This window comes from Macrobrachium nipponense, chromosome 2 (assembly GCF_015104395.2).
Source record: "Macrobrachium nipponense isolate FS-2020 chromosome 2, ASM1510439v2, whole genome shotgun sequence".
Classification (NCBI taxonomy): Eukaryota; Metazoa; Arthropoda; class Malacostraca; order Decapoda; family Palaemonidae; genus Macrobrachium; species Macrobrachium nipponense.
In genome coordinates this window covers 155,754,188-155,775,293 of record NC_087201.1, presented here as the reverse complement: position 1 = coordinate 155,775,293, position 21,106 = coordinate 155,754,188, and the positions used below count along the sequence as shown (strand labels likewise).

At 37.8% G+C, this 21,106-nt stretch overlaps 1 protein-coding gene across 1 annotated transcript in view; it reads left to right on the top strand.

The window, feature by feature from the left end:
* Positions 1-2,020: 2,020 nt before the first annotated feature.
* The window catches only part of LOC135221056 (serine/threonine-protein kinase PLK1-like), a 430,202-nt gene continuing 411,116 nt past the window's right edge, over positions 2,021-21,106 (top strand). Inside the window, exon 1 of the mRNA XM_064258798.1 lies at positions 2,021-2,677. Coding sequence (XP_064114868.1) covers positions 2,282-2,677 — 396 coding nt within the window. The 5' untranslated portion in view covers positions 2,021-2,281. The remainder of the gene's footprint in view (positions 2,678-21,106) is intronic.

Here is a 21,106-nt window from a genome sequence, read left to right as displayed (position 1 = left end):
TAACTACTGAGGCTAGAGGGCTGCAATTTGGTGTGTTCGATGACTGGAGGGTGGGTGATCAACATACAAATTTGCAGCCTTCTAGCCTCAGTAATTTTTAAGATCTGAGAGCGAACAGAAAAAGCGCGGACAGTAAAAGTGAGGACGGACAGACAAAGCCGTCACAATAGTTTTCTTTTACAGAAAACCAAAAACGGCGAAAATGTATGTCGTAGACAAAATAATGACACGCAAACATCTGTGCTGCCATTGACATATATTCCTCGTTTTAGACCTCGACCGATATGTGTTGAAGATGTGATCAATACAGCTATGACGCTAAAAGAAAGAAAAAAAATCCTACGGCCACTATGGCATTATCTGTTCGATTCTTAAAAGACTCACTACCAGTCTTACTTTATATTTAACAGTGATAATAAATATGTCCATTGTTACATGGGTATTCATAAAGGAATGCAAACACGCTATAGTTTATCCTCTTTCCTCAAGCAAGGTGATCTTGAGGACCCAAGTAACTATCGCAAACCAACTGTGAGAATATCTTTATGAAAACAATCTTCTTTCAAATACGCAGTATGGATTCTGAAGACATCTATATACTAAAACAGCTTGCCGCCAAATTGTGGACGTACTATATAATTACATTGGTAAAAATAAAATTTCCCTCAGAACACCGTGTAATTTATTAATTTTTGATAGCGTCTCTCATTTGATAATGTTGGTTAAAATGGACAACTTGAACATCGATAAATTTTGGTCAAAGTCAGCAGCATATTTCATCTAAACAGTACGTGAACTCTGGCGTGCCACAAGGCTCTGTGTTGGGTCCGATGTTATTATTCAATAATTTTCGTAAATGACGCATATCTGGTAAAGTTTGAGGGCACTTCAATTCAGTTTGCCGATGATGTTCAGGACGTTCACTCTGGTGATGCGAACAGTATTGAGGCCTTAACGCCAAAGGCCGAAATAACATGGATAGAATACTAGAATATTTCATGTCAAATGGTCTTAGAATAAATGCAAAGAAAATTAAATTTATTTTCATTGGTTCTCACTCATCGAATTGCAGAAGTCATCAATATTAAGGTAAATAAATAATTAAATTACAAGGAGAATCGTATTAGGGTAGTAAATACATTGCATCTTTGCTGGAATTCTGGAATTCTGGAGTTCCAGTTGCGCAATATCCTCTGGTATGCTGTTTAACAGTCTACCGAATCATAACTGCTATTATTAAGAGACAGAAACCTATAGCCCAACGAATAAGTTTAAATCATCAATCAATTATCTGGTCTATGAAATGGCAAGGACAATGGACTCATCTATAGTTTCGAACAGAATGTACGTTTTGCTTAAATCTGAAAAACTTCATTTACACTCGAATGCTTCCCTCATTCCTGCTTATGTTTCCTTACATACTGGATCTCACCAGCAAAAGATAAAAAGACGAGGTAATAATATTACTTTAATTGCTACAATAATAATAACTATTATACCCATAAAGACAAACCTATGAACAATATATACCGAAAATTTTATACATCTTTGAACCTAATATATCTACAACCATTACTGCTTTTAGTAAACAGATGAAAGCACGTAAGTGGTATTGAATTAATTTATTACGAAGATACGCAGACTCTCCGCACATAACCCCGGGAAAAAGGAGCTTAAGAAAGGTGGTCGAAGTAGTTTCTCAGCTTTTACATTAAAAAGGGAAAACAGCTAACAAAACGACAGCCTCTGATAGACCAGCCAATGCTTTGTGACGTCACAAGGATAAACACCAATAAGCATTTTTCACCATTATGTTATAATAGTACTGTTCATGCAGTACGCATTCAGAAACATACGACTAGTACTAAACCTTATCGATACGCTGTCGGGCAAAAATGATGTCTGATTAGATAGCAGCTGCGGTTTAATGTGTAAAATGTTAATAGTTGACGGATGCCGGGTGCACGATAACGTTCCCGGCAACAGCATGGAAAAAGGCTGGGGTGCTGCTCAGAGCTCACACAGACAGTCAGTCAGTCGTGCGTTGTCGCGTGTGTAAGGAGGATGCGTTGCTCCGTTCTTGTGTGACTGCCCTCTGCCCAACGCTGGGTAGAACAACTGTCCCCATAGTCGGCGTAGTGGATGTATGAGTTGAGAATACATTTAGCCCCTGCTGCTGCTGTTGCTGTGATTATGGTGTTATAGTGAATGGACGATTGTGCAGCGTCTATGCCCAGTAAATTAAGAAATATTAGTGTTGGTCAGTAGCCGAGGAAGAGCTATGAATGCTGGAGACGTCGTGATCGTGGCTTGCGGTGGGATGATGAAGACTAGTAAAGTTGTGACCAAGTTGGGTCACAGTGGTTGGTCAGCAGGTCACCACGACCCTTGGATCCAACCGGCAACTACTGTTTTACCAGTCACTAACACCACATTTAATCTCGGCCCAAAGGAACCCCCTACTAACACCTCCATGGACTCAGGTGTTGCAGGACTTCGCGATACCCCCGTGCATACCCCAGCCCCCATTCACAGCAACAACAATAACAACAACAACAACAACATGGTGGGAAGTAAAGGTAATAGTAATAACAACAACGAAGAGTGCGACGTCCCCAAATTCATCGTGGACCACTCCACCCGGACCACCTACATGAAAGGAAGGTTCCTTGGCAAGGTGAGTTCACTGCCCCTTCCTCCTCCTTCTCCTCCTCCTCCTCCTCCTCGCCTCTTCACACACGCCTTACGACGTCCACAGTTCTCCTCCTGGTGTCGCGAAGACGCCGCTGTAACACAACATGCACGCTGTTATAACCCCTTTACTCCATCCACACTTACTACCGTCGTCGTAAAGGCAGTCATCGATTTTTCTTACCTTTATGATGTTGTCCTAAGCCACGTGCCTTCGGTAGGCAAGTTTAACAACTTCTCTCATTCACTTAAAGTTGGCCTAACTTAGGCAGGTAAATCCTGTATTTATAACTTACGTACACTCGGTTACTTCATATCCTATAGGCTGGCACTTCTATGAACAGCTGTTGGTTCTCGTAAATAGGTAAAAAGTTAACTTGCCGGTTGCATTTGTTGCTGTCTACAGGATTACTAACGTGTGGTAGGCCGTCACTCTCGCTCTCATGTGTACCTGTGTTCACTTTCATGAAGGGCTCATTGCCGTGGGAGGGTTCACTACTACCTAGGTGCCGGGCTTATAGCTTAGCTTAATTGTCGGTAAGGGCGAGGTTTATTTTTTCTTCCGTAAAAAAGTAGGAGGTAGCGTTATGTTAATTAGTAAGCTATTAGTCCGAGCTTTTTTCTCCTAATTCTTGACTATCTTGGAAATATTTTTAATTAGGCCTAAGTTCGTTTCTATTTTTTTATGCAGCTTATATCTGATGTAACTGTTTCGTGGTGGTTATTCTAACTGGTTTCCTCCGTGTCGATGCCCTTATTCATTATGAGAGGGGCGAGAGTTTGAACTGTCATAGGCTATATTTCCATTGGAAATATTGATATTTACGTTTGGCCGATAATGCATGGACTGCTTTAATTCAAGTACCGACGCTCTCTTAAATAATGGTAATGTAATCCATATATCTTTGCCATTTTTCTCCATGTTTTAGCTCTGGGTTATTTACAGAGGTAAACAAAAATGAAAGAAGACAATACAGTATACGGATTTCTTGATTAATCATCACAGACGCTATCACCAGTGATTTACTCCCCCAATACATTTAGACCTATACTGAATTTTTGAGTTCATTGCCAATGTAGTAAGAGTGCTGGTGTTAGTCATATCTAGACATATTAGTCAGTGAGAGGGATTCGGTTGACTTCTAGGCTTGGGTTGTTCCCCCCAGTCAGTCAGTAGGCCGATGATTCATACCTTCTTCGTAGTCGTGCTCTCGTTTTGTGATCGGAAATTTTGATGCGTTCAAGTCATTTTACGGGAGGATTGTTACGAATATGAATCTTCCATGTTTTTGTAATTAATAAATCACCACTGGGCAGACGTTCAAATTTGGACTCGTTAGTTATCCTTTAAAACAAAAGCATAAAGTGCCTTAACGCATGTGGTACTAATGACTGAAGAATGCAAATGACCCACGGAAACACCGCCAAATGTAATGTCAAAACTTAAGACAGATTAATAAACAAGTATCTGTTTAAACATGACATCAAATCATGTTACTGGAAAGGGGATTCGATCCGTCGAATGGATTAAACGATGTCTAGAATGAGATGCACATAAAATACAGTTTCGGTGGATGTTCAGTCTTAGGTGCGAGGAATTACTATATACAGTAGTGTCTGGCTGGGTTCCTGTATGTTTGCTACATCTTACTAGTTGACTAGCGTGCGAGCTAGTATACAGGACGTATATACAGTAGTGTCTGGCTGGGTTCCTGTATGTTCGCTACATCTTACTAGGCTAGTTGACTAGCGTGCGAGCTAGTACACAGGACGAGAAGGATGACGTCCTAAATTAAGAATCTACTATGTAGGCTGTATGTAGTGACAGATTATGCGATACCATTGAGAGGGCAGTATGTATAATTAAAGTGGAAGCTGATTAAACCCAATTTTTCTTCGGAAGGATGTTATCTTTTTTTTTCTAGGTTGTTTTGTATCCCGAAATAGTCCAGCCGATCTGTGGCTTGGTTATTGAAAAGGTCATGTTTTAAGAATTGTATTTATTCTGCAAGGGACGCTCGTGAATCTTTACAATTTATCGTAATTGGATCGTGTACGTGAAACAGCGTTCCAGTGATACGCAGCTAATGAGGCATATGTTATTGATATTTGTTTGAGTCTGCGTGTTTAAGGTAAGGCCAATCGCGTATTTCCTTGTACAAAGGGAGTTGGGTTCGAATGCTTTGTCATACCTACATTTCAGGTATGAGGTACGCTCCGGAGCGGCCAACCAGCTAACCCGGCATGGCGACCTTCCTTATATAGTTTGAAGTGTGGGAGAGACTTGTAATGTTGGTTCCCTACTTTTCCTCTCTCTCTCTCTCTCTCCTCTCTCTCTCTCTCTCTCTCTCTCTTTCGTTCAATTTTTGTATCCTTTTCAGACCTTTTGGTATTTGACGGATTGATAATTATAGACCCTTAGGTTATTAAGAACATTTGGCTGATATGTGATGTTAAATTTCAGTCAACCTTATTTTGTTTGTGATTTTTCTTGGTCTTGAAGTGACCTCGCGCACTCGCTTTGGTATGACAATAAATCGTCCCTGATTCTTTTGAATATAATAAAAGAAATGTTTTCACGCATGGCTTTATTTTATTTTTAACGTGACATTATTGATTCATTTTGTCTTGGGCCTTCGAAGGTTGTTGATTACTCTACGTATGATCTAATCGCAGAGTTAGTTTCTTTTACTTCGGGTACGGCTATCGACTGAGCCACACTGGTATCCCAACTTTTTTTTTTTTTTTTTTTTTTTAGTTAATTATCACGACCTGTATTAATTTAGTTTATACCCAGATGTTTTATATATATATATATATATATATATATATATATATATATATATAAAGCAGTTTGTAGATTGTGACAGTCAGCATTTAATTTTTCAACAGTACGCAATTTAAGATCGATTTCTCTGGATAGAAGCTCCTCCAATGCATTTTGGTAGAATTCGGTGTTGTAAAGGGCAGTCTTGTATAGTTTGAAGCGAAGGAATATATATATATAATATATATATATATATATATATATATATATATATATATATATATATATATATATATATATATATTATATATATGTAAATATGATATATGTAAATATGATATATATATATATATATATATAGCATATGTACTTCGTGACTATTTGACATTGTTTACGATTATTATTAACATCATATGTTACATTGTTCCCACCAAAGCCTGTATTCCTTTTGTCTTACAATTAGCAGCTGGTGTTAATACTGTGGTATTCAGTTTTCATTTTGATCCTTCGTCGCACTTTACCTTTGAAGGTAAAAGCGAGGAAAGAGAGAGAGAGAGGGTGAGGGTGATTTGTTTGAAATTCTCTCCCCGTTTTTTGACGTTTCACTTGTCATTGCACCAGGTAGGCTGTTTTGCTAATCTTAAGAAGTAAAATTGAGATCGTATTTTCGGCTTGGCGTCGCAGCGTGAATTGGCCATTAAAGCCAAATGGTTATCCCCAGATAGCCTAAGCATTAGACGTACGGTCTAATGCTCAAGCAAAGGGCTTATTAGTGTGGGACATGAAGTCCTCTTAGTCTGTCCTGGAGGTGTTTTCTTATCATGTTGTACACTGTCATGCAGTGATTCATTGGTTGGTGTGTGTAAATTATTAATTAGATGATTACGGTAACGTATGCTAGAGGTGTAGCTACATACATAATACTTTCCTGTGGTCAGACTTCAAATGAGGGAACTGTCAACTCGAGGCCTTCAAATATTCCCATTTTCTATGATTTCCTAGGCCTACCTAAAGATTTCTTCCTGCCATTTCCATATTTCAATTTTTATTGTGTTATGTTATTTTATTTATTTATTTATCATTATTTTACTTTCTCTTCACGTTCCCATGCCATTTCAGTCTTTGGTACCTTATCAGTCTTTTGCCAGCCTTTTGATAACACTTCTCACGACCAGTTCATCATTTATGATAAAGGGTTTACCACCGGGCTTGGACCTGAATTGGGCACATGACAATGGGTGTTTGGGAAGTTGTGCACACACACACACACACACACACACACACATATATATATTATATATATATATATATATATATATATAATATATATATATATATAAAGCTGTATGATGTTTCTTGAGCACTTATAAATATTGGATGAACCCATGACTAAATACTTCTCTTTTATTCTGTGTTTAAATCAAATCATATATATATATATATATATATATATATATTATATATATATATATATATATATATATATAAAGATAATGACCACAGAGGAAAATGAAAACACGAGAACTGCCGAGATCTTTCGGTCTTGAACGACCCTTTACTTAAGACCGAAAGATCTTCGGCAGTTCTCGTGTTTTCGTTTTCCTCCGTGGCATTACCCTTATAATAGAATATACTATATATATATATATATATATATATATATGATATATAATTAATATATATAGTATATATAGTTGTTATATATATATATATATATATAGAAATATATAATCACAATACACAAGTATAATTACAGAATAAAAGATAAAAGTATTTAGTTATTTATTGATTGGTTCATCCAATGTTTATCAAGTGTTCAAGAATTTAACGAGTCTTTCATAACATCAAACAGCTTTATTCTCCTGCTAGCACTGTCGGCAGTTATAGACACCTGATAAATGGGTTTCGAGTCGGATATACTTTTTATGATTTTTTTTTTTCAAGTCAGACATTGTTGTTATAGCCTTGAACCACGCGCTCGATGTTCCGTAGCCGTCAAGTTGAAAACAAACGTATGCTCAAACAATTGTTGGATTAGCATTCTGTTGATTTTTACACTTTTCTCGTTTTAAGTTACCTTCCCCCCTCCCACCCCTTCCTCCCGTACCACCAGAATGTTTCTCCATTGGCTTCCTCTCGTGAATGCTAAGTTATAAGATATAATAAATCCTAATAGTGTAACATAACGGCGATGCCTTGGAGCAACAGTGTAGTAAATAGTGTAGTACTATAGTACTATCTTTTGGCACAGAATAGCTGTTACCAAACTGTCATCCGTTACATAATAAATCCTTACAGTATAACATAACAGGCGATGCCTTGGAGCAGCGGTGTAGTAATATGTATAGCTCTATAGTACTATCTTTTGGCACAGAATAGCCGCGGATACCAAACTGTCATCCGTCACCTCTAGATCCTGAGGAGGTAGTAGATGTGGATATATATGTTTATATATAAAATATGAATATATGCTCATTATATATATATATATTATTATATATATATATATATTATATATATATATATATTAAAAGGAGCCCATAAAAACGCCAAAATATAGCGAAAATACTATATTTTGGCATTTTTATGGACTTTTTATTAGACGGAATTCTGTTGCAACAGAACAGTTTAGAAGTACGTATCTTTTGCAACTGGCGTCGTCTTCGCTATATTTTATTTTGATGATTGTTTTTCCCTCGTGATTTGGAGCGAAATCTCCTGACGTTACAGCACTCTTCCCTCCGGGAAGCCGACGGCAATTCCTGCACAGCCGAATTTTTGTGGCCTTGATTGATTGCCCTAATCTTGTTTTGGATTTTGTCTTTACTTCTCCAGGCAGCAGGTTTTTTTTTTTTTTTTTTTTTTTTTCTTTGAAGTTAACTTTCCCCCTGATTACCCTCGGGGATTCGGGAACCGGGTCTGGGAATGGTGAGATGCGTTGGTGTGACAGTTTTTTTATTTTCTTTTCACTTGAAGTTTGGCGCCATTGTGTGCCCTTTTTTTTTTTTTTTTTTTTTTTTTTTTTTTTTTTTTTTTTTTTTTGCGGGTGCAGTGTTTGCTGCACTTTAAAGATCTTTTGTAAGCATTACATTGCATGTGAAGTTGTGGCAGACTTGTTTTACCTGTATTTCATTTATAATGCATTATTTTTAAATGGCGCTATCAGTCTTTCATTCAAATGTTTTCCACTGGTGAATGCCTACTGCCTCTAACGAATTTTAATCCCATGGGGGTGTTAGTGGCGGTAGTACACCTCTTACGGTGCACTGTAGGCATATATATAATTTAAGATTCATTTCAGCTTTCCTATGGCTACTAGCTGCAACCCCTTGCGTTACTTTTACTGTACCTCCGTCCGAGTATTCGCTTTGTAACATCTTACTTTCTACCTTTTCCTAACAATTGTTGCATAGAGCATCTAGCAATATCCGTCTCAGCGCTGAATGACCTCATAAGTCCCAGCGCCTGACCTTTGGCTTAAGTTCGATATGCTGTTCACTGAACTAGATTAATTTATTAGAAAATAAGATACGAATGACAGTAATTTCGTTTGACAGTAGTTTGTAAACAGCAATTTCTTCTCTCAGTAACCATTATGCATTTCTGTAACAATCATTATACCAGACTAGCTATTTACCAATCCTTACTAAAGACATATTCATCTGCTGCTTCATGTCAGTGACTAGCTAGCTGGTATTTCTTAGCTATTATGTGTGATAAAGTAACTAAGTCTAAGGGCACAACCAGCCCCGTTTCCGGGAATCCCTTCTCACCCTTCGGGGGTGGGGGACGGGAGGTGGGATGAAACCCCATTACAAACCATCTTAGGGGTCCCCACTATAACCTTGCCAAGTTTCATGCCCATCTGACCAGCCGCTTGGCCGTGATTAAATGACGGACGGACGGACGGACAGACACAGACATATAACGTCCATTATGGTATGGTAAGATATATCAGTTAATACTGATTTTTCAACAGTCTGTAATTTTTTTAACGAAGCCTCCTGCATGTAGGTTGCTGCTTCGGAAATGGGATTAAACTCTTCCCAATTCAGTGCCTTGTCTTTCTCTTAAGAATGTTTGAAATTCAACTGCTTTTAATTGCGGTCCGCCATCTGTACGTATCCTTTGTGGATTGCCCATAGGCTAGTAGCCAGTTCTCCATTCACGAAGCATCGGAGAGCGCCTCAGTGGCGTGATCGGTATGGTCTTGACCTGCCACCTTGGTGGCCGCGAGTTCGATTCTCGGGCATTCCACTAAGGGGTTAGTAGAGATGTGTATTTTCTGGTGATGGAAGTTCACTCTCGACGTGGTTCGGAAGTCACGTAATGCCGTTGGTCCCGTTGCTGAATAACCACTGATTCCATGCAACGTAAAAACACCATACAAACAAAAACAAACAATGAACCATCGTATATCCACTTAGGCGATTAACAGAATACTATATGACCTTTGCGGTAAAATATAAGTCGAGTATATAAATCATATTCTATAAGTAAAAAATAAACAGTACCAGAAGGCAGTAATTTTTATTTACGATTAAAAATACGAGACATTTGATACACTTTAAAAAGGCCAAGGCTAATGGGTAGTGGGGTCTGATTCCAAAGTTTCCTTATCTCATCTTGGAAGAGATGTTTGGCATGCTTCACATTTTTCTATTAGTTGTATTTTATTTGTAATCCTGGCCAGTACACACTCATCCGAAAGCGCTGTTTGGTCCTTGGTATTCCTTGGTGGGCAGTAGGTTATGCCAATGTTGTAGCACCAGACTTCTCTGTCATCTTGTAACGAGATCTTTATCAGCTGCTAATTCGTGTTAGATAGCCTTGAGCTGCTTTACAAATGCACATGCATTTTCAGATCTAACGGAACCATGCTGCTGAACAGCATCAACAAGCTTCATGTAATCGATATCAGCTCTTGACAGCTTCCCGTAAACTGTCGATAATAGGATCAGTAATTCTGCCATCATCCTGTAGAGAATGTCATTCAGCGTACAAATTCTCACTACCAAAATAGCACGCAGATGTCAATCATCCTTAACTTGATCTGGGCCATCAATAGGAGCATGACTTAAGAGAATCTGCAATCGTGTGCTCCTTTCCCTATCTCAGTTGGACTTTAAATTGAAACTGAATTCGAATTTCTGCCTTTCAATTGTGCAGTTTAACATTTTTCTGCTTAAAAAAAAAAACAAGAAAATGATGAGAGGTCTATTTATATAACAATCAAGAAATGTAGGAGCCCAGATAATTAGCGTCTGCACATTTTAATGTCTTGTCTTCACACAAGCCAAGAATCGACTTTGTGTTGCTGATGTTTTTTGCTTGCATCCCTAAAGAGTCTAGTCTCCATATTTTGAATTTTCACACTTTTCTATAAGGGTTACAAACCCACATGTACTTGGTTCATCACAAACCCAACTGTCCATTGATAACGTACAATCCATTGGTAATGCATTATCCATTGGTAACATTTGTCTTCAGCGGGACAGAAGGATTTACATTAAATCTGCATTGACGACGTTCAGGTTCTTGCTTGTGTTTCTGTTCTGAATCCTCACACGGAATTTTGTTTATTACCATTAGCACTTTTCTATCTGCTAAGTCGAGTTCTCAAATGTGACGAATCGTAATTATAACTACCAGGTTCAGGGATGGCCTCTTGATTAGCATCGCATGCCTCGTTTCATCATTACTAAAGCCAGATACAATTAAAGTATCAGTCCACTCATCAGCTGTCGTATGAACAAAATTAACATCCTCTGCGTTTCTTAAGGTCAACTAACACAACCGCTCAAGTTCATCAGGTTTGCTTCTTACAATCTTGTTTGATGCAGTGTTCCTTTGATCCTTAAGGTGTGACCTGATACCGTCTAGAATGTCATTCAAGGTCATCTGAGTGTTCATTGGAATATCCACTGCGTGACGAATTCGTTGCAGTAATTCTGGCTTGCAGAAAGTCCATAACTAGTCGCTGGGTGCTCACGCGATTTTTCTTGTAACTGAAGCAACCAGAGTGGGATTTAACCAATTCTACCACCTCCTGATAGTTATTAAAAACAAACCACCCTCACGTAATCCCGGTTGTTCAACTGTTTATTTTTTTCGCCGCTGCAACTGTCGACCTTGATTGGAAGATTTTGTGTGTGTGTGGTATACGAAGCCGAATCCTTTCAAAAATAACTACGAATTATTGGTCACGATTCTGCTGTTCGGGTCGAAACCACTGTTCTTGTTATTTCAGCATTAACACAACAAGCATCACAGAATCACTCAAACATGTGGTAGTTTCCTTTGTCTCCCAGTAGCCGGAATGACTTTGGTTTCCACAGTTTGTCTCCTACGTAATTCCGCGTTGATAAATGACCGTTAAATTATAAAGTCAATTACACATCGAAATTCTCAAGTCCGATAATTTCTCACGAGAAGATTTATGTTTGTTCATCGCTGAGATATATTAGTAAATTGTTGATGGATTATACATGAAATGTCATGAAGGACTGATCAGTCTCCGGATGTGGTTCTGATGTCATTGCCTGATGTATTCTTTTGCTGAGTGCTTGATTGTTATGCCAACGAATTTCCATCAGCGTATTATAGATGATGAATTACGGTAGTTTATGCTCGATGAAGTTTCAGTTGTGGCTATAAACTACTGGACAAACACCGAGTGGTCAGTCAGTCGAAGCACTCGTTGCTTGTGTCTATTTCTCAGTAGAGGGGGAAGTGTGAGGTGCACTGTAGGCTTTAATTACGGTTCTTTGCAACGTTCCTTCGACCCTAAGCTGCAGTCCCTTTCATTCCATTTACTGTACCTCTGTTCATGTTCATAACATGTTATTTTCGTCTTACTTTCCACAGTGCAACTGCAAAGTTTTTCTCTTGTTACACCTTTAAAGCCTTTTTACTCACAATTTCCATTTCATCTCTGAATGACCTCATTGGCCCCATCGCGTGGCCATTGGTCTAAAATTTTGTGTAATAGTTCCACTTCCTGAAAGTCTACTTGGGCTATAGTAGATTCACATCAACCGTGCATCTGATGTCTAGGCCAGTCCCTTACGACGCTCCTGATTGGCTGTTGATAAGCGAATCACGATGCTGCAAACTGTCAGTCTCTTGAGAGAATTCACATTGGCAGGATGTATTTTCCACCTCTCCTGAGGGATACGTCTTACAAAAGTATACCTCACGAGTGGTGGAACATACATCCTGCCTATGTGAACTCTCGAGAGAGACTGAGAGCTTCCAGCCCTGTGATTGGCTTATCAACAGCCAATCAGGAGTCGTAAGGGACTGGCGCAGGCATCAGATGCAGGGGTGATGTGAATCTACTGTAGTAAGAAGCTGGGTGAATTATAAATTTTGTGTTTGTTCCACTTCCTGAAAGTCAACGTGGGCTAGTAAGAAGCCCCGCGAATTCGCGAGGCGTTGTAAGGAAGGGAGGAGCAAATCTCGAGATGGCTTGACGACTGGAGGCTCGATTCCAGGTGCCGTGGAGCATGTCTCTGCAACCATTGTTTGACGGGAAATGAGCGACAAGTGGACAAGCAGAAGAAGCAAGTCTTTAGTTCCGTCAGGGTCGGGATGAGCAGTACATACCACAGTCCACTGCCTTCGTTCTTTCAGAGGGTTCCATCTCACTTTCCCTTTTTGAACAAAATTACAGGATGGTGATGGATGTTTTAAGACTTGCTGGTCGATATGCTGATGAGCCTCGCTCGTTACACGCTCGATGGAGAAGAAAGGGGCTTCCTTTAGCGTTTTGAGATGTAGGTCTGGATGGAAAGTTGGAAAATAGGTTGGCTCAGTACTTGATAATCAGCACAATGGTCTGCTTAAAATATAATAATAATAATAATAATAATAATGTTTTAAGAGGTCTACAATAATAAAAAAAAGAAATGTTGCGAGTTCGTGTATAATTTTTAAATTATACACGAACCAATATTTTTATTATAATTGTAAACCTCTTAGAACATTATATATATATTTCTCTCGCGATAGAGAGTTTTTCCCAATTAATAATAATGATAATGATAATAATAAAGAATATGTCGAGTAGTACTTAGAAATCTTTAAGACGAATCATATGGGTAATATTTAATTCGGAAATGGTTGTGTATATGGATGCAAGTGATTGTAATTTCCTGTTAGTGCTTTGATCCATGTTGCTTGTTGATCACAACAGCTTATAAAAAACTTCTTGTATGGTTTTATTCAATCACCGTCGCGTAGTACCAACATTACGCGACAGTCTTAAGCCTATTAACAAGTTCACCAGTGCCGCACAACTTTTGATTGGTAGTACTGCAAACATTCTTGTAGAAAGTTGTTTGTCATTTGTCATAATTTTAGCGTTCTTACGAAGTATGTGCCTTTCCTCTTATGATATTCGTTTTTATCTTGGTTAGCCATTTAGGCTGTCCATGCTGTTTATTACATCCACGACAGCTTGCTCTTAATCTTTAAAAACACTTTCACCATTCAGAAAATTTAATATATACTCGCTCTATCGACCCAGGACTGCTTTCAACACATCATGTCTGCATTTGCAATTTTTTTGTATAAGACCCATTTGTTCATTAACCTTTCCCTGTATTATTGTACGACCTGCATGATCTGTCATGCAGTTGCATTTGTTATTGATCTTTTAACAGCGAAACTTCCCTCCTTATCATGCATTGCTTTCTCCCGCTTATACTTCCGCAGTTTTTAAGCGAACGTTACGTCACCCGGTTATTTGATTGTGTCCAGGTGAGCAGCTTTGATTTGTTGGGGGGCGGGGGTATTTGCCTCGGGGAGTTCGTCTTAAGGCGAATGTTCTCCTTAGTCAAAAAAAATAATGATTAAAAAAAAGTTAGTTTTGACGATTTATATATCTTTAATATTGTATGCATACGTTTTTATACAAGAAGGAAATTTATTTATTTATTTGATGGAAGACTAATTCACGATGTCTTTTTACATATAGATACTGATTTCAGTAATATTAGCTAGATGGTTAATTAGCTAAATGGTTTTGTTAATATTTAATATTAGCTAGATGGTTAATTAGCTATATGATTTCGTTAATATTGATATTAGATGGTTAAGTAAATGATTTCATTAATATTAACATTAGCTAGAAGGTTAATTAGCTATATGATTTCATTAATATTGATGATAGGTAGATGGTTGGTTAGCTATATGATTTCGTTGATATTGATATTAGCTAGATGGTTAATTAGCTATATGCTTTCGGTAATATTGATATTAGATGGTTAATTAGGAAAATGATTTCATTACTATTAATATTAGATAGATGGTTAATTAGGTAAACGATTTCACCAATATTAACATTAGCTATAAGGTTAATTAGCTATATATGATTTCGTTAATATTAATATTAGGTAGATGCTTAATTAGCTAGGCTATTTAATTAATATTAACCGGTTAGCTCGTGTCTTTCTTATCCTGGATTCATATAATTATGTTGATGTAATCGTAGCTGTTATAAATGCTAATTCCTGAGCATAATTTCCTTTGCTGTACTAACCATTCCTGCAGGAATTTAGTAGGCGTTTTAATGTTAATGTTTTTAGGGCATATTCTTTGGAAGCCTTAATTGCAAGTCAGTGGCCCCTGTGAGTTTGTATCCTTATGAATTGGATTTATCATCTGAATATATAATAATAATAATAATAATAATAATAATAATAATAATAATAATAATAGCAGCAGTAGTAGTAGTAGTAGTAGTAGTAGTAACACCTTAGGCCTTCAGAGATAGTACTGTCTGCACTCTATATTATGTTCTTGGGTCTGATTGACCTCCTTATTCCCATCTAATTCAAGTGTTTTAGATATTGGAGGCCGAATATATGGACGTTAACGAAAGCTCGTCTCAGCTTCCTGGTAACATCCGCCCACCAATCCTTAAACGGAATTGGGAAGTAAGTATTATTCAGTCGGTCGGCGTTATTTATGGGTGCTGTAATTCTCGAGTGTCTGAGGAAGAACAGCTTTTATCTCTCCGGATGCCTGCTGGTCCTTCCTCCTCTCCTCTCCTCTCCTCCTCCTCCTCCTTCCTCCTCTCTCTCTCTCGTCTCTCTCTCTCCTCTCTCTCTCTCTCTCTCTCTCTCTCTCTCTCTCCTCTCTCTCTATTGAAATAGCTGGGGCTTGTGGCAAGGACTCGGGTCTTTTGTTGGGAGAGTGCTATCAATTGTAAGGTTATCTGTTTGACAGCCCGACCTCGTGTTTTATGATTGCCCTCGGATGAGTTTGCCGAAGATAAGGATACGTAGATATTATGGGGTTTGATTTTGGAGTTTATATTAGGCTCCTACTTCAGGGTATATTATAGTATGTCGTTCCTGCTGAGTAGGCCTACAAGTGAAGCAGAGATACTATAGTATACTGTACCTCCCCTTATTGTTTTGCAAATCATTACATCTGTTTACAATAGAAGCCCTGTGTAGTCTAGTTTCTCTCTCTCTCTCTCTCTCTCTCTCTCTCTTCTCTCCTGTTTAAGGGTCGTACTTCAGGGTACGTCGTTCTTGCTGAGTAGGCCTACAAGTGAAGCAGCGATACTATAGTATACTGCAACTCCCTTTATTGTTTTGCAAATCATTACATCTGTTTACAATAGAAGCCCTGTGTAGTCTAGTCTCTCTCTCTCTCTGCTTCGTGTCGCTGCCGAAAGCCTTGCGGCGGGCGGACTGCGAGCGAGCATTCGTAGCAGCAGCACCAGCAGCAGTAGTAGTGGATTGGAACGAATCTCGTCTTCTTGGACGGAAGGGTGATTAGCCGTCCCCTCTCCCCCCATCCCGGTGGATAGTAGGTTGCAGTGCCGTCCCTCCGATGACCACCTCCAAATCAACCGCGTATTTCGCTTTTATTTTTTTCTACGGCGAATCCCTAATGCCTTCGCCCCTTTTTGGGATTCATGGGGGAGGGAAAATTTCGGGTAGTTGGAACGACCGTACCTCAGGCAGTAGCAGCAAAGATCAATGCCAGCCATGCTTCCAGACGTATGACGATCGCACAGACATACATACACAAGCAGTGTGTGTGATGATTCCTAGTACTGTCCCATTTTCCACATTTGCCGTTGGCTTTCATTATATCGGCAGTCTCAGATTTTGCATGATGCCTTGAAATACTATTCAAGTTGCATGTTGAATTTAACGTTTTCTCATTGGCTGACGACTTGCCTTTTAACTGTCATTGAATGGGCCTGTCAGTTTTATCCAGTGTGAGGATAGTGGCTGGGTTCGAAATAACGTATACGTTTGTCATTCAGAATTCAAACGACGTCATGTTACGTTCGTTTGCACAAGCGCGCACGTTTTTGTTTTATATATATTATATATATATCTATATGATTTCTTATATATATATTATATATATTTATTTATATATATATATTTATAATATATATATATATATATATATGCGCATACCACAGGAAAATATAGGCAAAAAAATCCAAGCGCTTTCTCTGACAATGGCTTAGTAAAGGCGAAAGCGCTTCGATTTCTGCCTATCATTTTCCTGTAATAATCGCTTATTTAATGAAGTTACGTGCATCCACTGAGATTTAAATATATATATATATTAATATATATATATATATATATTTTATTATAAGTCTATATATATATATATATATATATATATATATATATATATATATATATATAATATATCACGCAAAGTTAATATGCATAATTCAATACAAACGTAAATGTGAAGTGACTTCGTAAATCGGCAAAATTAGCTGTTGTACTTGTGATAATTTCATCCTTTAAAACTCTTGTACATTGCAATAACTGCACTTCCTCCCCTCGATGCCTAGGCACGAGCATTTGCCAAGGGAGCTGAGCGTGTATGCAGTGCCTGTCCTTCTCTTTTCCTTTAGGCGGGATGCGACGACGGGATGAGTACAGTGCTCTAGGACCTACTACTAGTCCTACCCGAGTCTGGCTTTGGGAAATGTAGCAGCCGGGGGAGTGCGCCAGCCATTAGGCCTAGGGCTTAGGACATGAACGCTTTGGGCAGAGGGATCTATCTTCCCCCGCTTTTTTTTCTTTGCTTCTTTCGAGTAATATCGTAGGCATAAGGATTGGGTCTGCAAATGGGTTCGGGGTTCAGGGATATGAAAAGTTTGCTAAGTAGGCTTAGGGGAAGGGAATTTTTTAAAAGAAATTAAAATTCTGATAAGTAGGCCTAGAGGAATGGAAATTTTTTTAGGGAAGTGACAAATCTGGTAAGTAGGCCAAGAAGAAGGGATTTTTTTTAAGGGAAATGAAAAGTTTGCTAAGTAGGCCTAGGGGAAGGAAATTTTTTTAAAGGAAATTAAAATTCTGGTAAGTAGGCCTAGAGGAATTGAAGTTTTTTTTTTTTTTAAGGAAACGAAAAATCTGGTAAGTAGGCTTAGAGGAATTTAAGTTTTTTAAAGGAAATGAACAATCTGGTAAATAGTCCCAAAGGAAGGAATGGAATTTTTTTAGGGAAGTGACAAATCTGGTAAGTAGGCCTAGAGGAAGGATTTTTTTTTTTAAAGGGAAATGAAAAATCTGGTGAGTAGGCTTAGAGGAAGGGATTTTTTAAAAGGAAATAAAAAATCTGGTAAGCAGGCCTATAGGAAGGGATTTTTGTTTTTAGAGAAATGAAAAATCTAGTAAGTAGGCCTAGAGGAATGGATATTTATTTTTAAAGGGAAATGAAAAATCTGTTAAGTAGGCCTAGGGGAAGGGAATTTTTTTTTCTAAATTAATGGTCAGAACCTTGAGTGTTTTTATTGCATTGTATTTTTATATTTTCCCGTTATTTATTTTTATCTTAATTATCGAAACCTTTGTCGTATATTAATGTATACGGGGCTTATTTTTCAGTTTTGTAATTTTTTTTAGCAGCAGGGAATATAGGGCGTGTCAAGATTAGTGCCTAATATTGCAATCACATTTTTATATATTTTAAATTTCGAACCTTCTGCCGTATATTTTTTCTTATTACCTAGCAGCTGGGAACACAAGATTACTCTGTTTTATTGTCCCCTATATATCTGTTGTATCATAAAATCCAATACTTTGTCATTTAATATAATATTATATATATATATATATATATATATATATATATATATATATATCTCAAATTTCGGTATTGTTGCCACATATTTTTGTATAGGTGGCTTATTTTCCCTTTTTTATATTTTTCCGTATCTGGGAACACGGTGCGTGTGTCAAAAATTGCTGTGGCACGTGTAAATTAAGTGAACACCTGTGGTCTATGGATTTTTTTTTATCACGCGAGAAACTGGTTCTGTGTATGTGTGTGTGTGTGTGTGGGAACAGGATATAGGGGTTTATTGGAAATCGATGTCGTGTAGAATATTACATCACATATTCCTTATATAAAGGGGACTGGTGTGTGTGTGTGTGTGTGTTTGTGTTTGTGTCAGTATGTCCATGAAGAACACCTTGGTAAATATAGAAATGAAATTTTGTTTTTGCCGGTTTTATATAAAAAAAGAAAAATAAATAAAATCTTGAGTTAGCAAACCCACAGTGAACGAAGGGTTTCTGAAAGTGTAATTGGGGTTGCAAGGGGATGCTTGTGTGCTGTGTCGGTGTCGTATTTAGCGTTAATGGTATTCAAGAGAAAACAGTAGTGGTGCAGCAGCAGAAGAAATACTAGACGAAGGAGCAAGTATGAAAAAGCCATGTAAGAGTAGATGGTTTAATTATAATATTAGTACCCATAATCATAGGAACACTAGGCACGATCCCAAGATCCCTGAAAAGGAATCTAGAAAACTAGAGGCTGAAGTAGCTCCAGGACTCATGCAGAGAGTGTGATCCTAGAAACGGCGCACATAGTAAGAAAAGTGATGGACTCCTAAGGAGGCAGGATGCAACCCGGGACCCCACACTATAAATACCACCCAGTCAATTGGAGAGGACTGTGATAGAGCAAAAAAAAAAAAAGAAAAAAAAATAATAATAATAATAAATGTCAGTTTGATGTAAGAAAACTGAATACAGGTGTCTGTATATAAGATAAATTTCTGACTCGCATCGGGATCGAACCCAGGTCCCTCAAATGGAAAAGAAGGGCGCTACCAACTACCCCACATGGGTGATATGTGTGCGAGATCAACCCACGAAGGAAAAACTGCAAAATCTTAAGATTTTATACGAGAATTCTATCAAAGAAATGTTGACCTTCTCCCTCTGAAGATTTTATACGAGAATTCTATAAAATAAAAGTTGACCCTTTTCCCTCTGAAGAGTTTATACGAAAATTCTATAAAATAAAAATTGACCTTTTTCCCTCTGAAGATTTTATACGAGAATTCTATAAATATAAATGTTGACCCTATTCCTTCTTTAGATTTTATACGAGAATTCTATAAAAATAAAGTTGACCCCTTTCCCTCTGGCATTGAAACTGATAAATATGCATGAAGTCATCAGATACTATAAAAAGAGGAGCGAATCTAGAGCAGCATTGCCAACCAGTGTGACAAAAATGCCATCAGTAAAACCAGCTTTCGAGATTAGAGGAGATAATCGGTCTTTACAATTGAATATCTTGCTGGGGAATCCGACTGTCCTCCTCCGAAACAGCATTGTCCCGTGATGAATGACACCCTGAAACGTATATAAATAAAGATTAATGTACGTTGTAGTAAATACTAAACCAGAAGTAAGTGCAGTGTTTGATAAAGCAATACTCGAGGTAAAGATAAAAAATACTTGAAAATGATAAGCGTCGAAGGTAATGCTCTAGAATTGTTGAATGGCTGTCTCACTAACAAAGCTTTCGAAAAAACAAATAAAACTACAAGAGTATCGAAAGGCATTGAGTAAAGTGTGAAGGTTTACGATACACAACTGGTTATGGATAACACTAAAGTTATGGCCCAAGAAATAATCTTAATGTGGAGTAAATCACTTGAAAAATGTTTGGTACATAAATATTTCGTAACATTGTGGCAATCTCTTCGGTGGATTCGAAATTTCAACTTGAGTTACGCGTCTTTGAATAACAGAGCAGCCAAATTAATAGGAATTCTCTTTAGTATAGGATCACTCCCAACCGTACTGAACCTCGTTAGCTACGGCTTAAAGCAGGTGTTATTAACAGGGGGTATCCGTGCCCCTTGCGGGTATGAGAACCACATGCTGGGGTATGAGACGTGATCTCTGGATATTTGTATATGTATTTAATCTTAATGTGTCAGTGTATGCATGGGTACAATTTGTCAGTAAATAACTCTATAAAACTTTAAATGCTTTTTATTTTCTTGTATGTTCTATTCCTAGTTATTCATACCTAAAGTATTAAAATATTAAACCAAGTATATTAAGTTATATCGTCAACAAATAGGACTTCAGTGGACTTGAGCCAAGTGGGGTATGGAACCATATTGGGTAACTCATTGGGGGTCTGGAGTCATCAAAAGGTTAAGACCCCCTGGCTTAAAGGGAGAATATAATATAAACACGACTAGGAACATTCTACGAAGGCCTCACCACTTTAGGCATAAATAAATATGGCGTACAGATAAATAAATAAATAAAGAGATTGTATCTGTACTAGTCTGGAAGTTCTTCATTAACTTATTAAAAACATTGGAAAGCTAGGCACAAA